Genomic DNA, 23,612 nt, shown 5'->3' with positions numbered 1-23,612 from the left:
CAAGGTTCTGTTTCGTATAGAAACGTCAGAAAACAAAGAAGAAACTATAGCCTTTGCGTCAATAGTGCGATTGGCCATAGTGTTTAAACTACAGTCGGATTCGTACCAAATTTAGTCATTTTCTAGCATTTTGCTGGCTCTTCGAAACCACATGCTGCAAGTTTGCCTATTTACAAATTTCTGTAATACCTTTACGAAAACGCACCGTATCTAATATACACATGCCACCTGTACTGACATACACCATGCATCATGAATATTACAAGAAATGACTAGAGCTAGATCTGAAAAGAGTGGATCTCTTTGGATACGGTGATCTTCCTACATTTCTTTCCACTAAATAACAAGCTATATCTAAATGGTTTGAAGATCAGTAACACATATTACACCTTCCAGAAGAGTTTAAATATAGAAGAAGGGCCCCGCTCTCTATTTCACAAAGCATAGGCGAAATTAACGCAAAATTTCATGACACAAAAAGTTTTTGATAAAAGATCCGTGTGCTGAACATTCCTAGGATAGCCATTATCTAGATTAAGGTACACCAATGCTTGTTCTCACGTTTCACTCATGTTTCTGCCATGCCATTTCAAGGCGTGCGTCAAAACAGAATGCCAAATGCATTGCACAACTGCCATCTACAAAGTGAATATTATGTAATAGGATCCGCTATAGATCTCAGCTAAAACGACTTGCTTACATTTGCATCGAGTCGTTTGCAATGACGTACAATATGTAAATTAAGTTATCTTGATTTCAACACCTTTGTGGAAAGCATAAGCAATTGGCCCAGCAGACATACTAAAAGTTAATAAGAAATCCGTCCAATGGTCAAGCTGATTCACTGTTGATACATTGATAGATTTGAGTCGCTTTTTTTCGTGCATCTGAGAAATCAACGTCCATTCCTTTATAGGCCATTTTTATTCTTTCATTCGCTCTTTCTTGAGAACCTATACTTCAACCATGATTAGAAATCTCCCTGACGAGTTGATAGCGAAAATTATAGACTACAACGTGTCCACCGCAGATGTTGCCGTATGTCGTTTGGTTTGCAAGCGTTGGAGTCATCTCGCAGAGCCATTGATGTTTGGTAAACAAATCACTATCAGATCTGAAGCAGATGCTCTTTCACTCTACGGTCATTTATGCAGAAATCCGCGCTATGGAAAGCTTGTCAAGCGTATACATTTTCAAGAGAGTGACATTATGTATGCCCTTCTAGAAGGTTTATTGCACTTTATACTCACGCCAAACATGGAAAAGATGACAGGGCGGTTATCTTCTGGACACAGCTTCTTTCGCACAGCATGCAAGATTGCAAAAGCATCAACAGCAAAGTTTGATAGATTGCAGGTTTTACCATATCCTTTGTACTCTTCCAATGCCTACGATGACGCCTTGATTGCATTCAAAGACACGTTGCGTGAAATGGTGTTGGTGCTCGATGCTAACCAAATTCAAGCAGGCGTCGGCATCGACAGCTTTATCATGGATTTCAAATCTTTAGTCCACCTCACACTGAACGGAAGTCTTGGATCATTGTTTCTTATGGAGGAATTCTTGCAGCATTGTTCAACATTGGAAGAGTTGACAATCCATCTTCATCTCGCAGACAATGTGCACGAAAAGACCTTTGTAGAGACTTGGGCAGTGCCTATTGTCAAGGCTATGAATAGCGTCAAGAAAGTAACGTTCAAACAGGAGTGTCGATCAGATCAATTGGAATACATCAGGATCAAATACCCTAAAATTAATACCTTGATTATCGATGTGCATACAACACCATTAATTGTAGGCAGAAACAATATCAAGCGCATAGTAAAAGCAATGAAGGGAGTGCCCACTTACAACATCAAACTGCTGATCAAAGAAGGCAACCTAGAAGATATGATTGGGCATCTCTTGGACGAAGGATATCAGTTCAACGTTAAAGAGGCTGATTTTGACCAATTTAAGATTGAAATGGAAAGCCCTTCTCAATAATTGCATCAAGTCAGAAGCTCATCTTAAACATGCTATGGTATATCCCTATTATTCCTATATTACTCTACTCTACTCTACTCATTTACTTGAATAAAAAATTAAATATAAAAGCACTGAATCTGATTATTAGCAACCAAAGTTACCCAAATGTTTGCACTGAAGTGAACTAGACTAGATTCCCATCATAAACAAAACCCAAAATAAATGTCATCTCAATCAAACCATGCTACCATCAGCAGATAGGCATGCATAATAATAGTATTAGCATGATGATAGCAAGGGTTAAATGCTCTAAAATAAGAGATGACAGATACTAAAGTAAATGTCAAGGGTATTGTAATGTGTTGTAACATAAATATACCTAAAAAGGATACAGGCTCAACAATAAAGAGCTATTCTTTACGCATGATTCAAAAACCATATATTGAAATACCGTTCTTGATCCATCAGATCAACAACTAAATGACCCAACAAAAATATATAAAGTAATGGAATCACTGGCAACTACTAAACTGCTGCCAGATAAGAGATATAAACCAAATAATATAAATAGAGACGTAGAATATACATTTTATTGCACATTATCCTAATTTCAAATAAAGAAGGATTTTAACAGTATTCTACCTGCTTTTTTAACCCCCTTTTTACTGCATTTTTTACTGTTACAATCAATCATTGATTTCGTTATGTCGTCTGTTCTGTCTGGTAACTCCCCACTGTCATCTCGTGCTGGCTCACCTAATCCCATGGAAGAGGACGTCATCATGGAGGATGGCAACGCATCCTTACCTGCCTCAGTTTCTGCAACAACTGAACGCCTCAATGAGATGGATCTCGCGGCTGACCCGCATACAAACCTCGTTGGCACCCCGTCTCCTGCGCCTACTATATCCACTAAAGGTGAAGAAATTGTCAACCCTGACGCTACCTCACCACAACCTGCTCCACCTGTTACGAAGCCGCCAACGTTGACTGAAGTTCTGAAGAAGGTTCTACTCCAAAAGGAAAATGCGCAAATAGCATACTTGAAAGCTCTGAGCCATTCCAATGTCAATGTTGATGAAGCCAACCTACTCCGTGAAAAAGTAAACAATTTAGACAAGCATGTCAAAACACTTACCGATGGTCTCAAGGCTGCTGCTGCTGCTACTGCTGCTGCCACCAAGGCTTCCGCTGCCGCTAACTCATCGTCCACTGGCTTAAAAATTTCCAAGAGAGATCTTCCCAAATTCCAACTGGAGGATAACAAAGCTAAACCATTTCCACATGAGGAGGCATATCGTTCTGTTGATCATTTCCTCTCAGAATTCGAAAAAATTGTGTATTCTTCTGGCCAAGACATCGAAACCGTATGGCGCAAGTACATTCCCCTCACGTTGTCGTATGAATTGGATGACTGGATGAAGACGGTGGTCATGAAGTGCAATGTCTGGCACGATGTCAAGTTGGTTTTCAGCAAGAAGTTTGGGACAGTAGTTTCAAGAATACATAAGCGTCGTGCTGTGATGAATATGGAAATTGGGTTCCATGAATCTGTCGATGAATATTCCAATCGTTTCTTCCGCACTGTTGGTGAGGCCGGCTATCATCGTGATGATTTGACAATTGGTGATGTCTTTTTGTTGTCTTTACCCGAGTCCTGGCAGCTGAACATTTGTACTGTGCTCCTTTCAAATACCAAGAGACAAGCCTGGACTACCACGGAAATTCACAATGCTGCCGTAGATCTTCTTGGTGAAAAGACTCCCCAATCATTGATGCTAGGAAAGGACACCAAGCGCAAGTTTGGCTCTGTTGAACCCCCTATTGTTGCTACCTCTGGCTCATCTGCCACCACATCTTCTGCTTTGCCAAAGGCAAGAATGCTTGGTGATCGAAATCTGCCCAATAGGGCTGCTACCAAGAACCCTAACCCTTGCCGCCATTGTGGTCGCCCCTGGAAGCATGGCCATACTTGTGAAGAATATCGAATGGCCAAACGCCAAAAGGGCGCTGGTGATGGAATCAACGTATTGTCCGTGTCTACTACTTCTGATACTAAAGAAGAAAATGAAACTGACGTGATGACCCAAGCTTTAAAAGAAGCATATGAAAACGAAATTTACAAATGTAAGTCTAAAAAGACAAACGAAAGCAAAAACAACATGAAACTAATCACGCCTCTTCTATTAAATGGTAGAAGAATCATCGGAAAAGTGGATCCCGGATCGGATATTAGTTTCATCAATAAAAGCATATTAAATAAATCGTTTTCAAACATACAAACGTATAAAACAAATGGCTTTCTCAATTTCTTGTCTGTAAATGATGATAACAAGAACAGTACGGTAACAAGAATTGGTAAAACTGAACCTATGGAAGTAACTTATACAAACAATATCAAATTCGCTCATGAATTCGAGGTCATTAAATTTAATGATGAGTTGTCTACTGAATTTGATGTGTTACTTGGTGTCGATATTCTACCCAAATTGAATATCTACCTGCAAGGAGTAGCATATAAATTTCCTGATTCAGAAAAGGACAAAGAAATGAAGCAGTTTGAGGATATAAATCACGATCAACAAAACAAATTCAATCCTGAAAAGGCTGATTATGGTACTCCAAGCGAAAGAAAAGAATTGCTAGCACAAATTCAATCAGCTTTGGACGAAAACAGGGCTATCCCAAGTGATGCAGCATGTACAATGCCAGAATCAGTTGTAAGAATCAAAATTTCGGATCCCAGTGATTGTTTCGTTCGACAATATCCATTAGCGGTAAATGCAAATGCAGAAATCAAATCACAGCTAGAAGAATGGCTAAAAGATGGCATTGTCGAGCGTACCAAACCTGATCCAACCTTTCACTCACCTTTATTGGCTGTACCTAAACGTGATCCACTCACCGGGAAAACTAGCAAGCTTCGAATCTGTTGCGATTTAAGAAGAATAAATGCTGCCATCTCGGATAAAGACTGTCATGAGAACTTTGCTGTACCAAAAATAGATGAAATCTTCAGCAAGGTTGTTGGTAACGCTAATGTCATAAGTGTTTTGGATCTAAAGCAAGCTTATTTTGCATTTCCTGTATCACCAGAATCAAGACGTTGCCTCATATTTAGTCATAACAATTTGACGTACCAATGGACCAGAGCCCCTTTTGGGTTAAAATTCCTTGTAAGCCAGTTTGTCTATACAATGAGCGTTTTATTCGATGGCATTGAACAAGAGTTGAAAGATGAAGTAAAGAAATTATACATAAAACAAAACAAAGACACCACTCAAATTGGCAATGAAATCCAAGCAGGAGTCTGCCACTACTTAGACGATATCGTGGTGTATGCTAGAAACGCAGAATTTAATGCACTAATGGTTAATTTAGTGGTAAGGAGATTGAGTAGAGTAAATCTACGTATCAATACAGATAAATGTTCATTCTTCCAAACAAGTGTCTATCTGCTTGGATTCATCATCAGTAAAGATACCACAAAAATTGATACAAAAAGACTATCAAACATTGAGTCATGGGAAATCCCAAAGACAACGAAACAGGTCCGTAGTCTTATGGGTATTATCAGCCATTTAAGAAACTACTGTCCAATGCTGTCTAAAATAGCTGCTCCTATTGACAGTCTACGAAATGAGAAAAAAATCACTGCAAAATGGACATCCTTACATACTGATAGACTCCAAAGAATCAAACAAATACTCATGTCTAGTCAAATCCTTTATGCACCTAATCCATCAAAGCCATACTTCATGCAAACTGATGCCAGCGTTCTGGGAATATCAGCCTGTCTATTCCAAAAGGATGAAATGGGACGCATTAAGCATATAGCATTCGCAAGCAGATCTTTGAATAGTGCAGAACGAAATTGGTCTACTAACCGAAGAGAAACTGCAGCCATTGTGTTTGGTTTTGAAAAATACAAAGCTTTATTATGGGGGCACAATGATATAACTGTTTTATGTAATCATTTGGCCCTAACGTATCTTTTTACATCATCAACACTGAACAGCACTCTTCAAGGGTATCTGGAAATTTTAGGAGAATACAATTTCTCAGTAGCTCACATCAAAGGAATGGAAAACATTCTTGCTGACCGACTATCGAGATTGTACCCTGCCATAACCGAAGATGAAGAGCTAGCTGATGAATATGAACAACAGATTAAGAAACTACACAAGCTAATCCTGCTACGAAGAACTACCGGGAACAAAATCGTTAAACAAAAGGAAGTTCATTCCAAAGACCCCAATCTAAATGTCCTAGCGATAAAGCTCAGTAGCAAAGAATTTAAACAAACCACAACTGATTATGTTTGTCCACCTCAACAAGATCGTAAAAAGATCATCCAAGATGCACATAAGGTAGGACATTTTGGGATTGCGGCTGTGGTTAAGCACATTCACACTTATCATGGTCTTCATTGGAACTCCATCTATAAGGACGCCAAAGAACTTTTGCTGTCTTGTAAGGAATGTCAATTGCATAATATTGCAAAGAAAGGATTCAACCCAGCAAGAAGTGTAGTGTCGTATGAACCATTTGATTTCATTAGCATGGATATGATTGGACCCTTACCAGTAACGGAAAGAGGCAATTGTTATATTCTTGTGGTTGTAGACATCTGTACCAAATACATCATTGCTCGTCCTACACCAAACAAACAAAGTGACACAATCGCTAACATCTTGGTCTCAATCTATGGAGATTATGGTTTAGCAGTGAATGTTACCTTATCTGATAATGGAAGAGAATTCAAATCTCAACTATCAGAATACATCTATAAATCATTAAACATTGGCATGATACAAAGCACTCCTTACTACGCACAGGGAAATGGTCATAGTGAAAATTCTGTGAAAACTGTAACTGCAACACTAAGGAAAATGTGTGGGAATGACACCAGAAACTGGGATAACCGTTTGCCTATTGTACAACTAGCTATAAACATGAAAGTCCGTGATCGCACAGCAAGCACCCCTTTCAGCTTGATGTTTGCAAGACAAGTAACATTGGACCCTAAGAAAATTAATAGAAATAACAGGAAAGCATTGACACTGGAAGAGCTACAAAAAAGAGCTGAAACCATGAATGACATTGTCTTTCCTGCTATACAACAACGAACTGATGAATTGGCTAAAATATATCGCGAGAAATTCAACAAGAAACACTACATAATCGAAGATATTCCAGCTGGTACACCTGTAATGGTACGTTACGCAGAAGGTCGATCGAATAAACTAGCCCCGCTATATTCAGGACCATATATTGTGGTGCGACGTACTCAAGCAGGAACGTATGTACTAAAAGATGATACTAGCGAATTGCTACATCGTGAATATACGCCCTCTGAATTAAAAGTTGTCTCATTAGACGAAACAGCATTGGAAGCGCAAGTATATGAGGTAGAAGAAATTCGTGATCATCGAGTGCTCCCCGATGGCACATACGAATATCTGACCAAATGGTGTGGTTACGGTGAAAGAGAGAATGACTGGCTTACCCCTGATCTATTCTCCACACCTACTCCTATTACCAATTACTGGAAGAAAATGAAAGAACTTGAAAGACGAGAGGCATCTAGAAAAGAAATCAATGATACTTCAATTAAGAATACTATCAACAAATCTAAGAAACGCCAAACAAAATTGCCTCAAACAAATACTCGCCGCCAAAAACGTGCAAGAAATACGAAATCTAAATAATATCCTACCTAAAATATCTCTTTAAATATATATATATATATATATATACATAATACATAATTTTTTCCTTTCCAATATCTCTGATTTCATTTCGAATTTAAGTCTTCTAAATTTGCTGCATACCGGGTCAACGCAAATCTTGTTTGCGTTTAGCGGGGAGGCATGAAGTGAACTAGACTAGATTCCCATCATAAACAAAACCCAAAATAAATGTCATCTCAATCAAACCATGCTACCATCAGCAGATAGGCATGCATAATAATAGTATTAGCATGATGATAGCAAGGGTTAAATGCTCTAAAATAAGAGATGACAGATACTAAAGTAAATGTCAAGGGTATTGTAATGTGTTGTAACATAAATATACCTAAAAAGGATACAGGCTCAACAATAAAGAGCTATTCTTTACGCATGATTCAAAAACCATATATTGAAATACCGTTCTTGATCCATCAGATCAACAACTAAATGACCCAACAAAAATATATAAAGTAATGGAATCACTGGCAACTACTAAACTGCTGCCAGATAAGAGATATAAACCAAATAATATAAATAGAGACGTAGAATATACATTTTATTGCACATTATCCTAATTTCAAATAAAGAAGGATTTTAACAGTATTCTACCTGCTTTTTTAACCCCCTTTTTACTGCATGCACAACTATGTGTCAAATGATCAGATCTAGAGAGAATTTGCATACTTTGATAACATTTCTCATATAGTGAGCCTATTTTTCACTTCTGACGAGAGCAATAGCAATTGTCAAAAAAATAGTAAATGCATATTGAGCATTATTCGCCAGTTATACCAAAAATAATGGCGGTTGAAGACTACCTTTACCGCGCCAAAAGTGTTCAATTCAAATGAGCTTACTACGGCGATTTTAAAGCTCTTTTGCAGCATCAGGTTAGATATCTAACGAGTAATAACAATGTAGTCTCCACACTATTTGGAAATCATGAGATGGGGACATGATGAATAAGCGCTCCCAACAGCAATAACAAGAAGAGGCCATCATATCCTATCAACTCAAAATTCTGGCAATCTACTTCAGAAAATGACATGTTTAATAAGGTTCATTTCTTTAAAAGGGCAAGCTAAGCTGGATCAATAGCTGATTGATATTCACTGGTGGGAGTTATGAGGCTGTCAATAGCTTGATATACTGTTGATTTCTTCAAAAAATGAACAAAACATGCTTTTTTTTCTTTTCTTTCTCTTCTCATTTAAACTGCTCAATACTGTAATGAAATAGCCACCCAAACGCAACTTAATTGAAAACCAAAGTTCATCAAATAGCACTCATTCAAATTCATGCTATTTGGATCTATTAATGAAAGCGCTCAAATGTACATCAAAAAACCATTTAAAAATACTAAAGTAAAGATGCATGCTTATATCGCACATCGTGTGAATGAATCACTCCTGATCACAGTGTATTCAATCACACCCATGATGGTCGTAATAAGTGATGGTATCTTTATCCAAATAGAATCAAATCAATAACAAGCATATTCAAATATGACAACTATGCCCTGCTGCTATAGTTGCACAATCTCCCAGATAAAGGGTTCCACACTTCAATAACAAACAGCACACCTTAAACTGTCAAGGCTACATTAAATCATGCTATGACAATAGCTCATCCAAGCCCATCAAGGTTACTCAAATCGACCTTTATGGCCAGTGCTCTTGCATTGATTAGCGCTTTAAATCAAACATCAACAACATTTGCCAGATATCATAATAGCAGCACCTACTGCTCTCTATCATCACTAAGCCTACAAGCTAGTTGCAAAGGTATAAATAATCTTCTTTTTTTTTTTACTCAATTCCAAAGTCTTCAGTTCATTTTATACACAAAACAAAATACAGTTGATTTCTATTGTATTTTTGTTATTGCTTTAATTTTTTTGTGAAATCTATCTAAACCTGATTTCACTGCATCGCTGACGCTCAAGTTTTAAAATCACTGTAATCGAGCATCTCAGAAAGAAAGATCTGAAAGATCTGATGGTCAGGATTAGAATAAAAGTGTCTATAACTTAGAGATTGAGCTCTATACAATGCAAAACATCAAGGACATTAGACAGAACTGTAATTTACTCACTTCTTTGTCAGCACAAAATACTACTACGCCTTATTTTCAGGCCAAATTCTGTCCAAACGTAGCCATTTTGAAGCGCGAATAACTCATGCTATAAAGCGTTTTGAGCGCTTGGAATAGCACCACACGCCTTCTCTTGGCTACGCTTCTCTTACTGGTGCTTTATCTCAATTTTTTTGAGTCATTGCAAATTTACTAAAAATTGTCATTTTCACATGAGTATTAGCAAGGGAAGATTCTTGAAAATCAAATGATCGCGTTTTTCACCGCAAAAATGAAGACTTTTCCTATGATACATATTAGATCAAATTAATCGTAAAGATAAAATAAAACATCAGAAGTTGTTTCTCTGGAGCTTTCATAAGCTAAATTTTGACATATTCACAGAAAACCTGTTTTCATACTTTTGCAAATTGCTCATTATTTTTGGTCTGAAAGCTGAACGCAACCAGCATCATTCGATGCGCCCTCATTGACTCTTTATAGATGCGTCAGAAAGTAAAGTATAACAAGGACAATTTTCATAGTCAAATTTAGCAAAAACGTTTAAAGAATGTGAAATCAAGTCGAATTTGAACACGAAAATACCCACTGCACAATTTCAAATTAAAGTGCAGCAGTTACGGCTGCCACGGCAGACGGCTGAGGCCAAATCTACTGGCCGTGACGTCGGTTAAGGCGCCCACTCATTTTTTTCCATACCCTCGTTTTTTTTTTACCCTTTTTGCAAAACGCGTTTAATATCAAACCACATTGGTTTTGGAACCCTTTTGATTGAAAATAACACTCTAGCTTCTGATAACACGGCCTTGCACTGTTAGAAGTGCTTAATACTGATTCTTTAAAGTGGAATATAGTAGGTACTATTCGATAACGAGCACTAGAAGACGTAAAATCAGTACTAATCGAATTTGTTTATTAGGTTTCGATAATTTTCTGCCTGTTTGACGTCGGTGCTGCTGCCATTACTTCTCTGCTATCTCTGCTATTTGCTTCTTTGGTTTATTATGTCTGGCGGTTGCTTCGTTGGTCTCTATCTCTGGTGGTTGCTTCTTTAATCTTTGTCTGGTCTCTGGTGCCGTTCGTTCTTTGGTTTTTCTATGATGCTGGTGTTGCTGCTGATGTTGCTGCTGCTAATCTGGTCTTTCTTCTTGGTCTGCTGTCTCGGTTGTATGTTTGCTCTCTGGTCTATCTCTGGTAGTTGTCTATTCTCTGCTGGTCTATCCGTGGCTGTGGCAAGTGGTAAGTAGCTTTTTTTTCTTTTGGTCGCAATGATATAAAACTTCTCTGGACGTTTGTATTATTGCTTTTTTTTTCTCGTGATAATGTATTCATGATGTTTGCTTTGTTACGATTTCTTTTTCTTTCGTTGGCTGTGATATGATCAGCTCAACGGATGCTTGCGATGTTGTTGCTTCGTATGTACGAACAACAAGCATGATGTACTGCTATATATCTGTATTGCCGTTGTAGTACTACTTTGTTATATGGCCGTGGGTTGTTGTTTGTGTTGCCTCTGTCGCTTCACATGAAACAACATTAGTCGCTATGTTGTATTGCACACTTATAATACTGCTGTTGCTCATGCAATTGCGCGTGTTTGTGTTGCTTGACATCCGACTATTACCACCATGCACGTTGCTCATGCATGCATTTTTGTTGCAACAACAATGAGCTGTTCTGAACATCCTTGATGTTGTATTTGTTGTTATGCTTTTCTTTTGACTCGCTTTTTTGTGTGAGTGTTCCTTTTTTTTATCTATATGCTACTATACCCCTATAGTAGTATGTTCTTTTCTTCTTTTCCTTTTTTTTATTATGTTTCTTTCGAAGCATACCTCTTTATTACGTTGTGGTGGATGTGCCTATCGCTGAAGCTCAACAAGACTTTATCCGCGACTAGGAGATGGATAGGCTGCCTCCACTTGATTATTGCTACTTACTTTAGTGATGATTGAGAGTCTCAACACCAGAATCTAAAAGCTAGGTGTTGCAAGTAAGGCATGCTCTAGCACCTGAGGGAAATTTGATGATAGTAACCGCTATATTGCTATATATATCGGAGCTTAAAATTTTGCCTCACATCAAAACAGGGGGAAACCCTCGCAAAATTTTTTTTAGGTCAGCGGAGTTTTTGAGCAATCTGATTGGCTGAGGGATTGAAAGAGAAACGGTTTACAGCGGGTTGATTTTCTGTTGATCTGTCATTTATCATGATTTTGTCGTTTGTAATAATAAAAGCGTAATTAGATGGAAACAATTTAAATCCTTCTTTATTCAAGAGTAATATAAGGTGCAATCATTGAGTTCATTATCCAGTAAATAATTTTATGTGAGCAATGTTTTTTAAAATGTACCGGCATTTTCCAGGAAATATTATATAATAGGTGGTACTACAGTAGTACGGTACATTAGGTACAGGGTTCTCCCAGTACCAAATGTCCCTGTGGAATACATCCACTATGATGATCTGCATTCCGACAGTTCATCCAGTTACCAGATTTAGATATAAACTGTATGTACACTGGATTAGATGTACGATATCGGTTTATACTATAAGAAGATATGGACTTCAAATACGCTAGTACTATAAGATTCATACTGTATAAGATATAGGCTATAGATGGCACCACGGACATGGATGGCGCTATAGACTTATACTTGTATTCCAACATTGACTACGGATGTTTACCATACCTGGATAAGCACCAAGATTAATGCAATATGAGGAGCTTGTTGCTTCAGATGTGCACTTCATGGTCCACGCTATAAGACACATGCTTATATCCGTGATACTAGCTACAGATACTTTATGTACTACAGACTTGTACTATATATGAGACATGCTATAGACATGCATATGATATGCTATAGACATGCCATATATCCAGATACATGCTAAAGATGTATGCTCAGCGATATACACTCAGATATGTACTATTGATATAGACTAAGAAGACTGTACCTATCTGATACATGCTACTAGATCGATATTAATTATCCTTATAGAAAGGATAGATCAAGGCACTTCGTATGAGAGTCTAATTATTCATCCAGGCAAAAGCTAAATCATGATTAGCTTGCTGGAGTTGTCTTTTAGCACAATTAGACATTAGTTGATCTGAGTTGACTTATTTGTCAATCTAATTAATAGAACTTTTATCCATTGTTATAGTATATAAGAAGGATCATCTACCTGGCCAGTAGAGGGACTTCAGTTTATTTTACACCTGTCAATTTGATAATAAAATATACCTTTATCAAGTTGACTTTACTGTTTTTTATTCTTTTTTTTTCCGTGAATTCTAGTATATAAAGCCTCAAATTCCACAGACACAGTTGACAACTGATTATTATCATCGACTTATTATTACGAATTCATCAGTCAAAACCTCTTAATTAATCGTCTCTTCTTTGTGATTTGTCAAAAAGTCAAGAGTGCGCTACTGTAATGAGAGTACAATGGTCTTGTAGAGGGAAGAACGATGTACTAGTAGGAATGGGCAGATTGGTGTTAGTATTCGTATTGAGCAAAACTTACTATGTAATATATGTAATAAATATTACTAGACAAATAGTATTAGGACTAAGTGGTGGATTAATTTTAATAAAAGTATGGAAAGAAGTAATGAAATGTATTTCCACTAACTTTTAATACCTGTCAAAAAAGAATGCTATTATTTATGTACTATACTAATATTTCAATCATGTGGATTGAAACGTATGTAGTAATGCGAATCATTACAGCTGCGCATCTCATCAAAGTAGGAGAATAGCTTTTTCACGCCGTCTGTTAATTAATTAATATTAATGTTAGAGATTTCGCATAACAGCAATCGTATTTATGCTCATTTTGTGGGCTTGCTAATAAATATATACAGTAGTCGCTCTATATAAGGCTACTTTTTTGGCGAGATTTTTTTTAGCCTTATTGCCCGCATAGCCTTAACTGACGCGCGTGACTTCTGTCAAAAAAAGTCGTGCGCGTAGAATCTATTATTATAATAGTTGATCGAATAAATCAATTTGATATCTCCCCAGTAACATTCATTTATCTGTTTATTTCACTTCTATTGAACGTAATATCCTATCATGTGCCTTAATCAAAGATCAAGAAATCGCCTCACAATCGAGCAAAAGTATTGCATTATTATGCACAACATGCGCTTTCCTAATCTGACGCAAATGCAACTCGGTCAATGGGCTCAAAAGGAATTCAACCTTCATCACTCAATCAAGCAAAAAAAAACTGTATCGAACGTCTTGAATTCACAGGAAAAGGTGACCAAAGCTTACGAAGGAGGAAATTTGAAGGGAAAAAGCAGCAGAGCCTTGACGATGCCACAATTGGACAATGACATTTTGGAGTACATTCAAGCTATGAATGCAAAATCACTTCCTGTCAATTGTGGAACTATTGCAGCTTTTGCAAAAGTAGTCGCACGCAGAAAGTACCGCATCATGAATTGCCAAAGAATAAGCAAATCCATTTCCCAGATGGATGGCTAACCGATGTTTTCAAGAGAATTGGTGTCAAGTCAAGACATTTATATGGTGAAAAAAGCTCAATCGACTTGACATCATCTAATATTGTCGAAGAACTCAGAAAGATTGAAGAATTGTTGGAGCCATATGATTCCAAGGATATTCTCAACTTTGATGAAACTGGCTTATACTACGAGCAACAACCAACTCGCACCATTTGTCAGGAACCTTTAGATGGATCAAAGAAAAGCAAGAACCGATTCACAGTTGGACTAATCACCAACTATGATGGATCCTATAAAGGGCACCCCATTGTAATTGGGAAACGAAAGACACCAAAGGCAGCAAACAAAAAACCTGCTTTGTACAGAAGAACCACCAACATCGGGGCAATCCCATTACGTGGAGTACCATTCATCTCCCAATGCATGGATGAACACCGACATCTTTAGGAAGTACGTAAAACGTTTGAATGCGTCTTTCGTTTACGCCGGAAGAAAAGTTGCTCTCTTGGTTGACAATGCTTCAGTGCATAAATTGAAAGAAGAATTCAGCAACATTAAGTTGATTTTCCTTCCAGCAAATACAACAAGCAAGTTGCAGCCTTTGGATGCCGGTAAATCAACACATTTCATTGATATCCGTACTCATCTCTAATCACACACTCGATAGGAATCATTGCGAACTTCAAGGCTCAGTTTCGTTGGCACCAATACTACAGGGCAGTGAACAAGTATCTTGCTGGGGTAAGCCTTGATCTTACCGAGGAATACAGAATGGATGAGGTGGATGCTCTGTATTTTCTTGCTGATTCTTGGATCAAAGTTAAGCCTCAAACAATCCAAAATTGCTGGGATCATACGAAGATCCTTGATTTTAAGTTTGCTCAGAGACAGAGAGTCGACTCGGAGGATGTACTCCCATCTTTCGAGCTACCTTTAGACGATGATCTAGTCAGGCAGTTGAACGAAATCATCCCTGAACTTCCTGGAAACAGAAGTAATGATGGGGGTTCAATTGGTAAATGAAGTAAACGACTTGGATCTAAATGCAGATGAGTCTGATGCAATCGTTTTTTAATCCCGTGATTGTTGAATTCGAGGATGGCGATGATGTTACCCAGGGATCACAAGAGCTTGAGGTAGAGGAAGAACCAGTAGAGATTTACGATGTTGATACGAAGGAAATAAGGGAGAAGTTGAAGCATGCGTATGAAACTATCTTGTACCATACCATCCCAATGGATGAAAAAGAAAAGTCCATGCTGAAAACTATCCGTAGGAATCTGATCGGAGGAAGTAGCAGAGAAAAATCAAACAGATATACGTTTAAATGTATTACTTTTCAATAAAAGCTTTTTATTTTTTAATATCTGATTGGCCCTAAATTCAATTGCAGCAATCACCACTATGAGATAAGGCTAAATTTTTTAGAATCTGTAGCCTTATATAAAATTAGACTATTAAGGCTAAATAGCTGGTAAAAAAAAAAAATCTGAAAGATTTCAGCCTTATTCCCCACATAGCCCTATATAGGACCGCCTTGTATAGAGCGACTACTGTAAACGGATTTTCAGTCGCTACATTGATTGTCAAATAATTAAGCGAGCAAAGTCTAAAGTAATCAATATAATACCATGATAAATTTATAGTCCATAGACACTATTATAGCCCTAATATGAAACTGAGCTGCCACGCATTTGTCAGGCATAGTTCATATATGATTAGAGATTTTGTATTAAATTACTATCAATCAACAAACACGTTTCTTCAAACACTTTATCTATTGTTAATCTTGCAATATCTGTTAAAGGCCCGTAGCAACGCGATCCACCTAAACGTAGGCTGGTTTCCACCAAAGCAAAGCGTAGATCAGGAAATCAACTGAAGAGTCGAAATGCTCATTGTAACGTAATAAATTTGGGTCCCTACTAGACACTTTCAAAGCCTCAAAAAAGGAAAAAAGTTGGTCTAATAAGCATTTTGATAGACTGGCGTAATTAAATATAGAATTTAAGGAAGATAGCATGACTAATAATAGTGCTATGTAACTTGCTACCTACGTTTTATACGCTTCAAATGCATCTATTATTGTATTGCCTTCATGATGGAAGGGGCAATGAGTCTGCCATCCAGCCTCACCAGCCGTCAAAATTGATTCAAACCCAAAAAAAAAATTTCTGTTCCAGATTGGCCAGATTTTGTTTTTTTTTTCGACTTGATTGAACTCTTTTGTGAGATTCGACTATACAAGTTGTGGTGATCACCCTTTGCTTCCTAATACAATCTCAAAGTACTTTTCAAGACGCATCCAATGGTACCAAGTAAGGTAGATGTTTTGAATAAACTGACTGAGCAATTTATAAAAATATGAAATGAGGTTTCTGGCCAAAAGGTCGAAATTTTACATATCCAAATGCCACAAAGATGATTTCAGCGGTTACGTTAGATTAATAGAAACATTTTGATTCAATATATGCCATAGTAAAAGTCTTCATTATCAAGATCAAAAACGCGATCGTTTGATTTTCGATGAAAACCATGAGGTACCCCTCATGCTTTTTGGTCGAATTTTGTCCATGTTTTTTTTTGGTCCCCAAAAAATTGAGCAATAATGGCAATAAGTAACTGCTAGACGAGAAAAATGGGTTGGCGTTGCTCCGGCGATCTAAATCCGCCTCTGACACGAGAAATCACGGTTTGAGATGCATCCAGTATATGCTGTATTTGCATAATCTTGAATAGTAAGAAGCAATGTGATTATGCTGCTTACCCGCATATACTTTCTTTTTGTTGACACAAAAGACATGGTGCATTGTAGATATGCTGGAGCCACAATCGTAGCTTTTTTTATAGAAGGTTCTTGCTTAGGAGTGAAAAGCTAAAAAAGTAGACGTTATTAAGATATTCAGTCAAGCTTACAATATCTCATCAAGATAAATGAAGGCGGTCGGCGGCGAGTATAAAGGTGGTTTATCGCTGAAGCGTAGACGCACTCTTTTCAAACAGCATGCCTTTGGTTTAAAATATTATTTGATCTGTAATGTGCGAATGTTTGATTCACATTTACATTGACATGAATGCACATGCATTGTCACAGAGCTTCACATCTTTTCTTTGGATTATCATTCCTAAAATTAGACACAAAAACTAAGCATATCATGGCAGAAAGGTAGTAGCTTTATTAGCAAGTAAAGGGGGGGGGGGAATGATGATATATGTATGAAATAGGAGGACAGCGAGTAATTAATGAATACATTTTGCATTTAAGCACCTAGACAAAGCATTTAGTGTTTTAATTCATCAGAATGACATGACGTGAGACTTACTGGAAGGCTGGGCAAGGATGATGGAGGTCTCAGAGACAGCAGGAGCGGTAGAGGCAGCAGTAGGAATAGCAGATGAAGCACCTGAGGGAGGGACATAAGCAAGGAGGCTGACAGGAATGGAGGTGTTGGTATGAGTAGCAACGTTTTCAAAGATACATTCATAATTGCCAGCGGGGTAGGTGGTGGGGATAGCATAGTTGATAGAATGTTGATAGTAAGTCATGTTGTCGACCTTGATAGGGACATTGCTGGTGGGGTCACTGGAAGTGTCAGCGTTCAAGGCAATGGCGGTTTCATTGACATTGGCACCCTTGAGGTAGATGTTGAGAACCATGTCTAGCAAAAACATCCACATGTCAATATTTTTTTTTTGTTTCTTTCTTTTTCGCCCTCACACACGCACACGACATGAACACATTTACTTACTTGGACTAAGAGGAGTGTAACTCAAAGGAAGGATTTGACCAGCAACATAAACACCGTTGAGCAAAGGAGAGCTAATGTTGAGTTGTTTATCAGCAGTTTCGAAGTTTTGCAAGGCAGAAGCACCGGCAATGAGAGAACCGAGGAGAGCAATGGCAGAGAACTTCATGTTGATGGTGTTTATAAAGGAGATGGATCAAATAGATATACAGATGAGAATTTCTTTTGAAATGGCAGCGAGTTTTAGAGCTGTATTTATACTCTCTCGATGACCTGAGAAACATTCGGTTGTTTTCCCGTCTTTCGTCGACAGAAATAACATTTTGGTTTGAAACATTTGAATTTTCAGCAGACGCCATCGCTATGGCGTGTGGATGTTGAGTCAATCTGAAGGAGATAACCCCAAAACAGACAAATTCATGCGGGCAAAGGGTAGTTTGTCTGATACATTCAAAGCTATTTTGAGACCAGAAACTGTACGAAAGTTGTCTTTTGTACATAATTACAAGGTCTGTGTATATTCCATTACGATAAAATGTTGGGATGCGGAGAGATGTATTATCATAATGATGGAATCACCGCATAATCTCTTGTTGAGATGCAGAGCTTGGCTGTTGTTCGTCATACCGCCTGTTGTTCATTTTGCTCGCAGAAATTTTATTGCGCATGTGCATGTTTCGATGATTTCTACAAAGAATCAAAGCAAATTAACATACATCTTCATTCTACTGTTTGTGCAGTGCGTGAAAGTTAAGTCAAACAAACATGGTCTGTGTACCAAAACCATCTATTTTTTTTTTTTAGTGCAATCCTCTTTGGAATTGGAAAAGAGATCCGAGCGGCAGACAACAACCCGCCAAAAACACGTGGGTTACATGAAAATCCATCACAACACACCCATGACATCCAACAAACAATATCAAAAGTAAAAGGTACAGCTAAAATGGTGCCATTCACAAGTGTTTCAAATGGTCAGATACACACATTTCGAATCAAATGTATTCATTGGCGCTGATGCATTGGATTTGACCAGGGCAACATCGCATGCGGATAACAAAACAACACCAGAACAACGAGAAGCATTGGGGAATGTAGATACACTGAGCTGCTTCTTCCAGTGATGTGGTCAGTGTCAGCTTTTCATAGTTTATTTGTCTTGTCAACAGTGACATGGCAAAAGACTGTGCATGACGAACGACAGCATTGGATGTAAAGGCATATTTATATACATTGTCAAATTAAAACTCGATCCACAGCTTAGAATTCCCAATGGCAGAGTATAATGCTGGGTTATAAGAAGCGAATGGTGCGTCTCATTGATAGCGTTGTGATTTGTAGCGTGATAAAGTCAAAATTCAAGCTACAAAGCTTCTCTATCTGTAGCCTAAGTCAAGGTCCGTAAAGAAAAGTCATCGCAACTAATTCAAAGCTTTCAATTCTCGACACAGCCTCCTCCATCCTTCATGCTAGAAAGGCCTGACCCTGCCTTGAATCCGTATACAAAACCCCAATGCCACCCACCCCTGATCTGAGTATATCATCTTCAACACAGCAAATCGGCATTATTAACCATCACTAAAACCCACCCTTTGTATAGTTCTAATCTACAATAGTTCATTCATATTTATTTCATGGTCGAGCAGGTTGAATAGGTGTGAGTACTGTAATAAAATATGTCGAGTGGAGTGAGTGAGTGAGCGAGTCTTTTTGTTTGATGTGGCGTGTGTGGGTGTATATATATCGTGTAAGCGTTTTCTACATTTCGTTGGAATAACCAATGACCTTTGTCAATTGTTCAAACTTGATGTTCTCTCTAATAACAACAGTCTTGGCTTCATTATCCTTGTTGATAGGGATTTGAACCAAATCACCAGACTTTTGCCATTGTTGACCTTGACAAAACTTGTCAAACGCGTCGCCAGTCAAGCCGAGGTTAGCAGCCAATGAAGCAGCATTGATGGTTTGATAGGACATGGCCATAACACGAGCAATGACAAGACGAATCTCTGTCTCAAAATTGGGGACAACGGCTGTCCATGGCTTGAGATCGGATTGCCAAAACTTGGCATAACGAGCTTGTTCCAAGAGTTGTTGTAATTCAGTCAACTTTTCAATAGACTCGAGATGCTATCACGATGATTGTGGGTATGAGTAGAGTTGTTTAGACTGCGTATCTGATAGAACTTACAGAGTGTTCGGCCAAGAGATAGAGGCAAAGATTGAAATCAGGAGCAGGGATAGCAGTCAAAGCCTTGACAAGGATCTTTACAATAACAGGCTCCTTTGCTAAAGCAGGGTTGAATTGGTAGCTAGAAAACGGCACCGTCTGTGTTTAGTTTTGAGTGAAAAGCATCATCAGCGTGTGGACTTACAGCTTGAGGATAGCCAAGTTGGCCTCCAAATCGTATTCACCAGATTCACATTGCTTTGACAAGTATTCTTCAAGAACGTTGATATTCTCGGGGTTGTAGCGTTCAACACCATTGATCATGGTGGCAATGTTATCGGGACGTTGAACAGGAGCCATCGTGTTGATTTTTTTGTTATTTGATGAGAACAAAAAGAGAGCAATCCAAATGGCATTCGACATGTGGACGAGGAAAAAGATTTTCAAAGTGACTGCCGGGCTCAGTTACATTGTGCCAAAGCCTGCGATCGAATGTCGGTTGCTCTTGAGTAGGATGGTTGACTGGATACAGAGGCACCGCAAGGTGGAATGGCAGCGTCTTGATGATGGCTACGTGTTGCTCTTCATCCATGCTTGGTTCTTTTCTTTGGGTTTGAGGGCTGTGCCATCATGATGGCCACTAGGGATCACAGCGATGCTTAGATTGGATCTTGCACATCTATGCTTCTTCATGATGCCAATGTAACACCTATGGATCGTTGAATGTGACATGCCTACTTTTGCTGGATCAGTGCCATCATCCAATACTCTGCAGACTGCACCAACCCTAGTAAGATGAAGTCTTTTTTTTTAAAAAAAAAAAAAAAAAAAAAAATTCTTCATTCAACATCCCATGCCAACCACCACAGCAATGCAAGCCATGTTGAGGAGGCGTATCACACTTTGACTCGACTTGATGTCATGCAATTTTCTTCTCTGTTCTCATCACATCAATACTTGTCAACATCAACATGTGCTTAAAACTCGGCACATATATTGAACCGATGGGTGCGATCAGCTTCTTCTTCTCTTCTGCTAGCATCGATCACAGCTGTGGAGCGGCAGCAGTGATGTCGTGATGATGAGTCTGTGCGACCGGCATTGCTTTTATTTATTTTAATTGTTTTTGGAAAATCTTCCCTTAATTCTCTTTTTATTCACTCAAGATTACAACGCATATGCATAGGCTTCCTTTACAAAAGGCTCTATTACGACCTTGTGTCTCCCGACAGCATCAGCACAGTAGATTGCTTACAACAAGGTCTTTTTCCCTTGGAAAAGGCGCTAGGCAGAGCACTTGCTGTCTTCGACCGGCCACCATCCTTACTACACAAACTTACCATTCCAAGGGAACGCTTGCCTTGCTTGCCAGTGCACCATTTCGCTTTCATTCTGTCGATAAAAAGGCCGTACGTGTGGGCAGCATTGATTCACCAGCGTCGCCAGCAGAAATAGAGCACGCAGAGTTGACGCACGAGTCTAGATTCATGCTCATCCGTCTATGCAAACGTATCATACAATTTCTCGATGCCTACATACTAGAGCCTATATTAACGCTTAGACGATTAACCCACATCTTGTTACTGTTTTTACCGGTGGCTATCACTGTACCCATTGTATTCTTTGGACAAAAAGAGAACGAAGACGAAAGGGCTGGTACCTTGTGGTGGTATGACTTGCTTGCAACGCAGATGGAGAGAGCTGGGCCTACATTTATCAAGGTAAACGGGCGCAGAAATGTATCGAGCAGGTTGAGAAACTGACCATGTATAAAAAAAAAAAAAGCTTGCTCAATGGGTGGCATCTCGTACAGATCTGTTCCCATTAGCTCTGTGCACTCGATTATCCAAGCTGCACTCACATGTGGATCCACATCCATTCAGTTATACCCAGAAAGTGATAGAAGAAGCATTTGGCAGACCGTTAGACCAGGTGTTTACTGAATTGGATCCAGAGCCATTAGGTGTAGGCGCTATTGCACAGGTATACAAGGCTCGCATTCGACCAGAGATTTTGCTGGGCCATGCCGCCGAGCAATTTTCGCTGCAAGACAACACCATCACAACGGACTCGGTCCAGACATTGGACAGTGAGGGGAATTCAATTGTGCTACACACTGCTGTGGCTATCAAAGTCCTGCATCCCAAGGCACGCCAAATTGTACAACGAGATTTGATCATCATGGGGTGTGTGGCCAAGTTATTAACATTGATCCCGACCATCCATTGGCTCTCATTGCCAGATGAAGTGCGAGTGTTTGGCGAGATGATGAAGGAGCAGTTGGACTTGCGAGGAGAAGGAAACAACCTCAGGCGATTCAACGAGTATTTTGCAGACGCCAGAGATGTCAAGATTCCCAAATCACTAGCCGCTTTTACCACCAAAGACATGTTGTTGGAAGAATACGTCAAGGGCATCCCGCTTGATTTGTTTCTAAATCAAGCTTCATTTACTCGAAAGAACGAACTGGACCCTATTTTCGACCACAAGATTGCCGATATTGGATTGAACGCTTTTTTGGTAGCTGTTTCATAGGGATTCATGCTCTGTATAGAAAAACTCATTATACACATTTAGCATATGTTGATTTTCTACAACTTTGTTCATGCAGATTTGCATCCGGGAAACATCATGGTCGAGTTTTATAGACCGTCCGCCCATCATCCACTGAGATTAGCATGGTCAAAGCTATTGGGGCGAGAACTGAAAGACAATGGTGAATCAGCAGTGAACCGCATTCTGGCAGTGAAGCACGATCCAGAAGCAGTGCAGAAGGAACTCGAGCTATTGCAGCGAGAGGGCTACTCACCACGCCTTGTGTTTATCGATACTGGCCTGGTCAACGAACTGAACGACGTCAACCGAAGAAACTTTCTGGATCTGTTCCAAGCAGTGGCTCAATTTGACGGATACAGAGTGGGCGAACTGATGGTAGAGAGATGCAGATCACCTGAAGTTGTCATTCAGCCTGATGTGTTTGCGTTGAGGATGCAAAACTTGATTCTTGGATTGAAGCAAAACACTTTTCATTTGGGTGCAGTGAAGATTGGCAATTTGTTGCACGAGACAATGAACATGGTTCGATCGCATCATGTCAAAATGGAGGGCGATTTCATCAATGTCGTGGTCAGCATCATGCTCTTGGAGGGCATTGGAAGACAGCTGAACCCTGATCTGGACCTGTTTAAGAATGCATTGCCCGTGCTCAGAGACTACAGTATCAAAGAGGGAGGTAAAGCAGCATTGGAAGAGATGAAGGATCCTCAATTACGAGGAGGCCACTGGATTAAGGTGTGGATCTTCTTGGAGCTCCGAAATTATCTCGGACGAAATACCCGTGATGAAGAGTGGTTACAACTATGGTAACATTCAATTTACATTTGATTGCAAGAGACACTTCCTCATATTAACATCTTAT

The 23,612-nt window shown here is 38.9% G+C and overlaps 6 protein-coding genes across 6 annotated transcripts; 4 read left to right on the top strand and 2 right to left on the bottom strand.

Moving 5' to 3' along the window:
• Positions 1–966: 966 nt before the first annotated feature.
• ATC70_008525 (uncharacterized protein) lies at positions 967–1,986 on the top strand (the record flags this gene model as incomplete). The annotated part of the gene is made up of 1 exon (XM_064827773.1): positions 967–1,986. The coding sequence occupies one exon, from the start codon at positions 967–969 to the stop codon at positions 1,984–1,986; it is 1,020 nt and encodes a 339-aa protein (XP_064687057.1).
• Positions 1,987–2,672: 686 nt separating this feature from the next.
• Positions 2,673–7,679, top strand: ATC70_008524 (uncharacterized protein; the record flags this gene model as incomplete). The annotated part of the gene is made up of 1 exon (XM_064827772.1): positions 2,673–7,679. The coding sequence occupies one exon, from the start codon at positions 2,673–2,675 to the stop codon at positions 7,677–7,679; it is 5,007 nt and encodes a 1,668-aa protein (XP_064687056.1).
• Positions 7,680–13,952: 6,273 nt separating this feature from the next.
• On the top strand, positions 13,953–15,304 carry ATC70_008523 (uncharacterized protein; the record flags this gene model as incomplete). Its single annotated transcript, XM_064827771.1, has 4 exons — positions 13,953–14,225; positions 14,315–14,640; positions 14,729–14,892; positions 14,949–15,304. The coding sequence occupies 4 exons, from the start codon at positions 13,953–13,955 to the stop codon at positions 15,302–15,304; spliced, it is 1,119 nt and encodes a 372-aa protein (XP_064687055.1).
• A 2,237-nt stretch (positions 15,305–17,541) lies between these two features.
• ATC70_008522 (uncharacterized protein) lies at positions 17,542–18,196 on the bottom strand (the record flags this gene model as incomplete). The annotated part of the gene is made up of 3 exons (XM_064827770.1): positions 17,542–17,549; positions 17,605–17,940; positions 18,031–18,196. The coding sequence occupies 3 exons, from the start codon at positions 18,194–18,196 to the stop codon at positions 17,542–17,544; spliced, it is 510 nt and encodes a 169-aa protein (XP_064687054.1).
• Positions 18,197–19,782: 1,586 nt separating this feature from the next.
• On the bottom strand, positions 19,783–20,554 carry CSF1 (Macrophage colony-stimulating factor 1 receptor; the record flags this gene model as incomplete). Its single annotated transcript, XM_064827769.1, has 3 exons — positions 19,783–20,154; positions 20,216–20,336; positions 20,400–20,554. 3 exons carry the CDS (start codon positions 20,552–20,554, stop codon positions 19,783–19,785), a joined length of 648 nt encoding a protein of 215 aa, XP_064687053.1.
• An 818-nt stretch (positions 20,555–21,372) lies between these two features.
• Positions 21,373–23,560, top strand: MCD4 (Glycosyl phosphatidyl inositol anchor synthesis; the record flags this gene model as incomplete). Its single annotated transcript, XM_064827768.1, has 3 exons — positions 21,373–21,915; positions 21,980–22,714; positions 22,772–23,560. The coding sequence occupies 3 exons, from the start codon at positions 21,373–21,375 to the stop codon at positions 23,558–23,560; spliced, it is 2,067 nt and encodes a 688-aa protein (XP_064687052.1).
• Positions 23,561–23,612: the final 52 nt, after the last annotated feature.

This window comes from Mucor velutinosus (genome assembly GCF_035048745.1).
Source record: "Mucor velutinosus strain NIH1002 chromosome Unknown tig00001561, whole genome shotgun sequence".
Lineage (NCBI taxonomy): Eukaryota > Fungi > Mucoromycota > Mucoromycetes > Mucorales > Mucoraceae > Mucor > Mucor velutinosus.
Note: the sequence above shows the minus strand (reverse complement) of the source record. Positions and strands in the feature narration are given on the sequence as shown.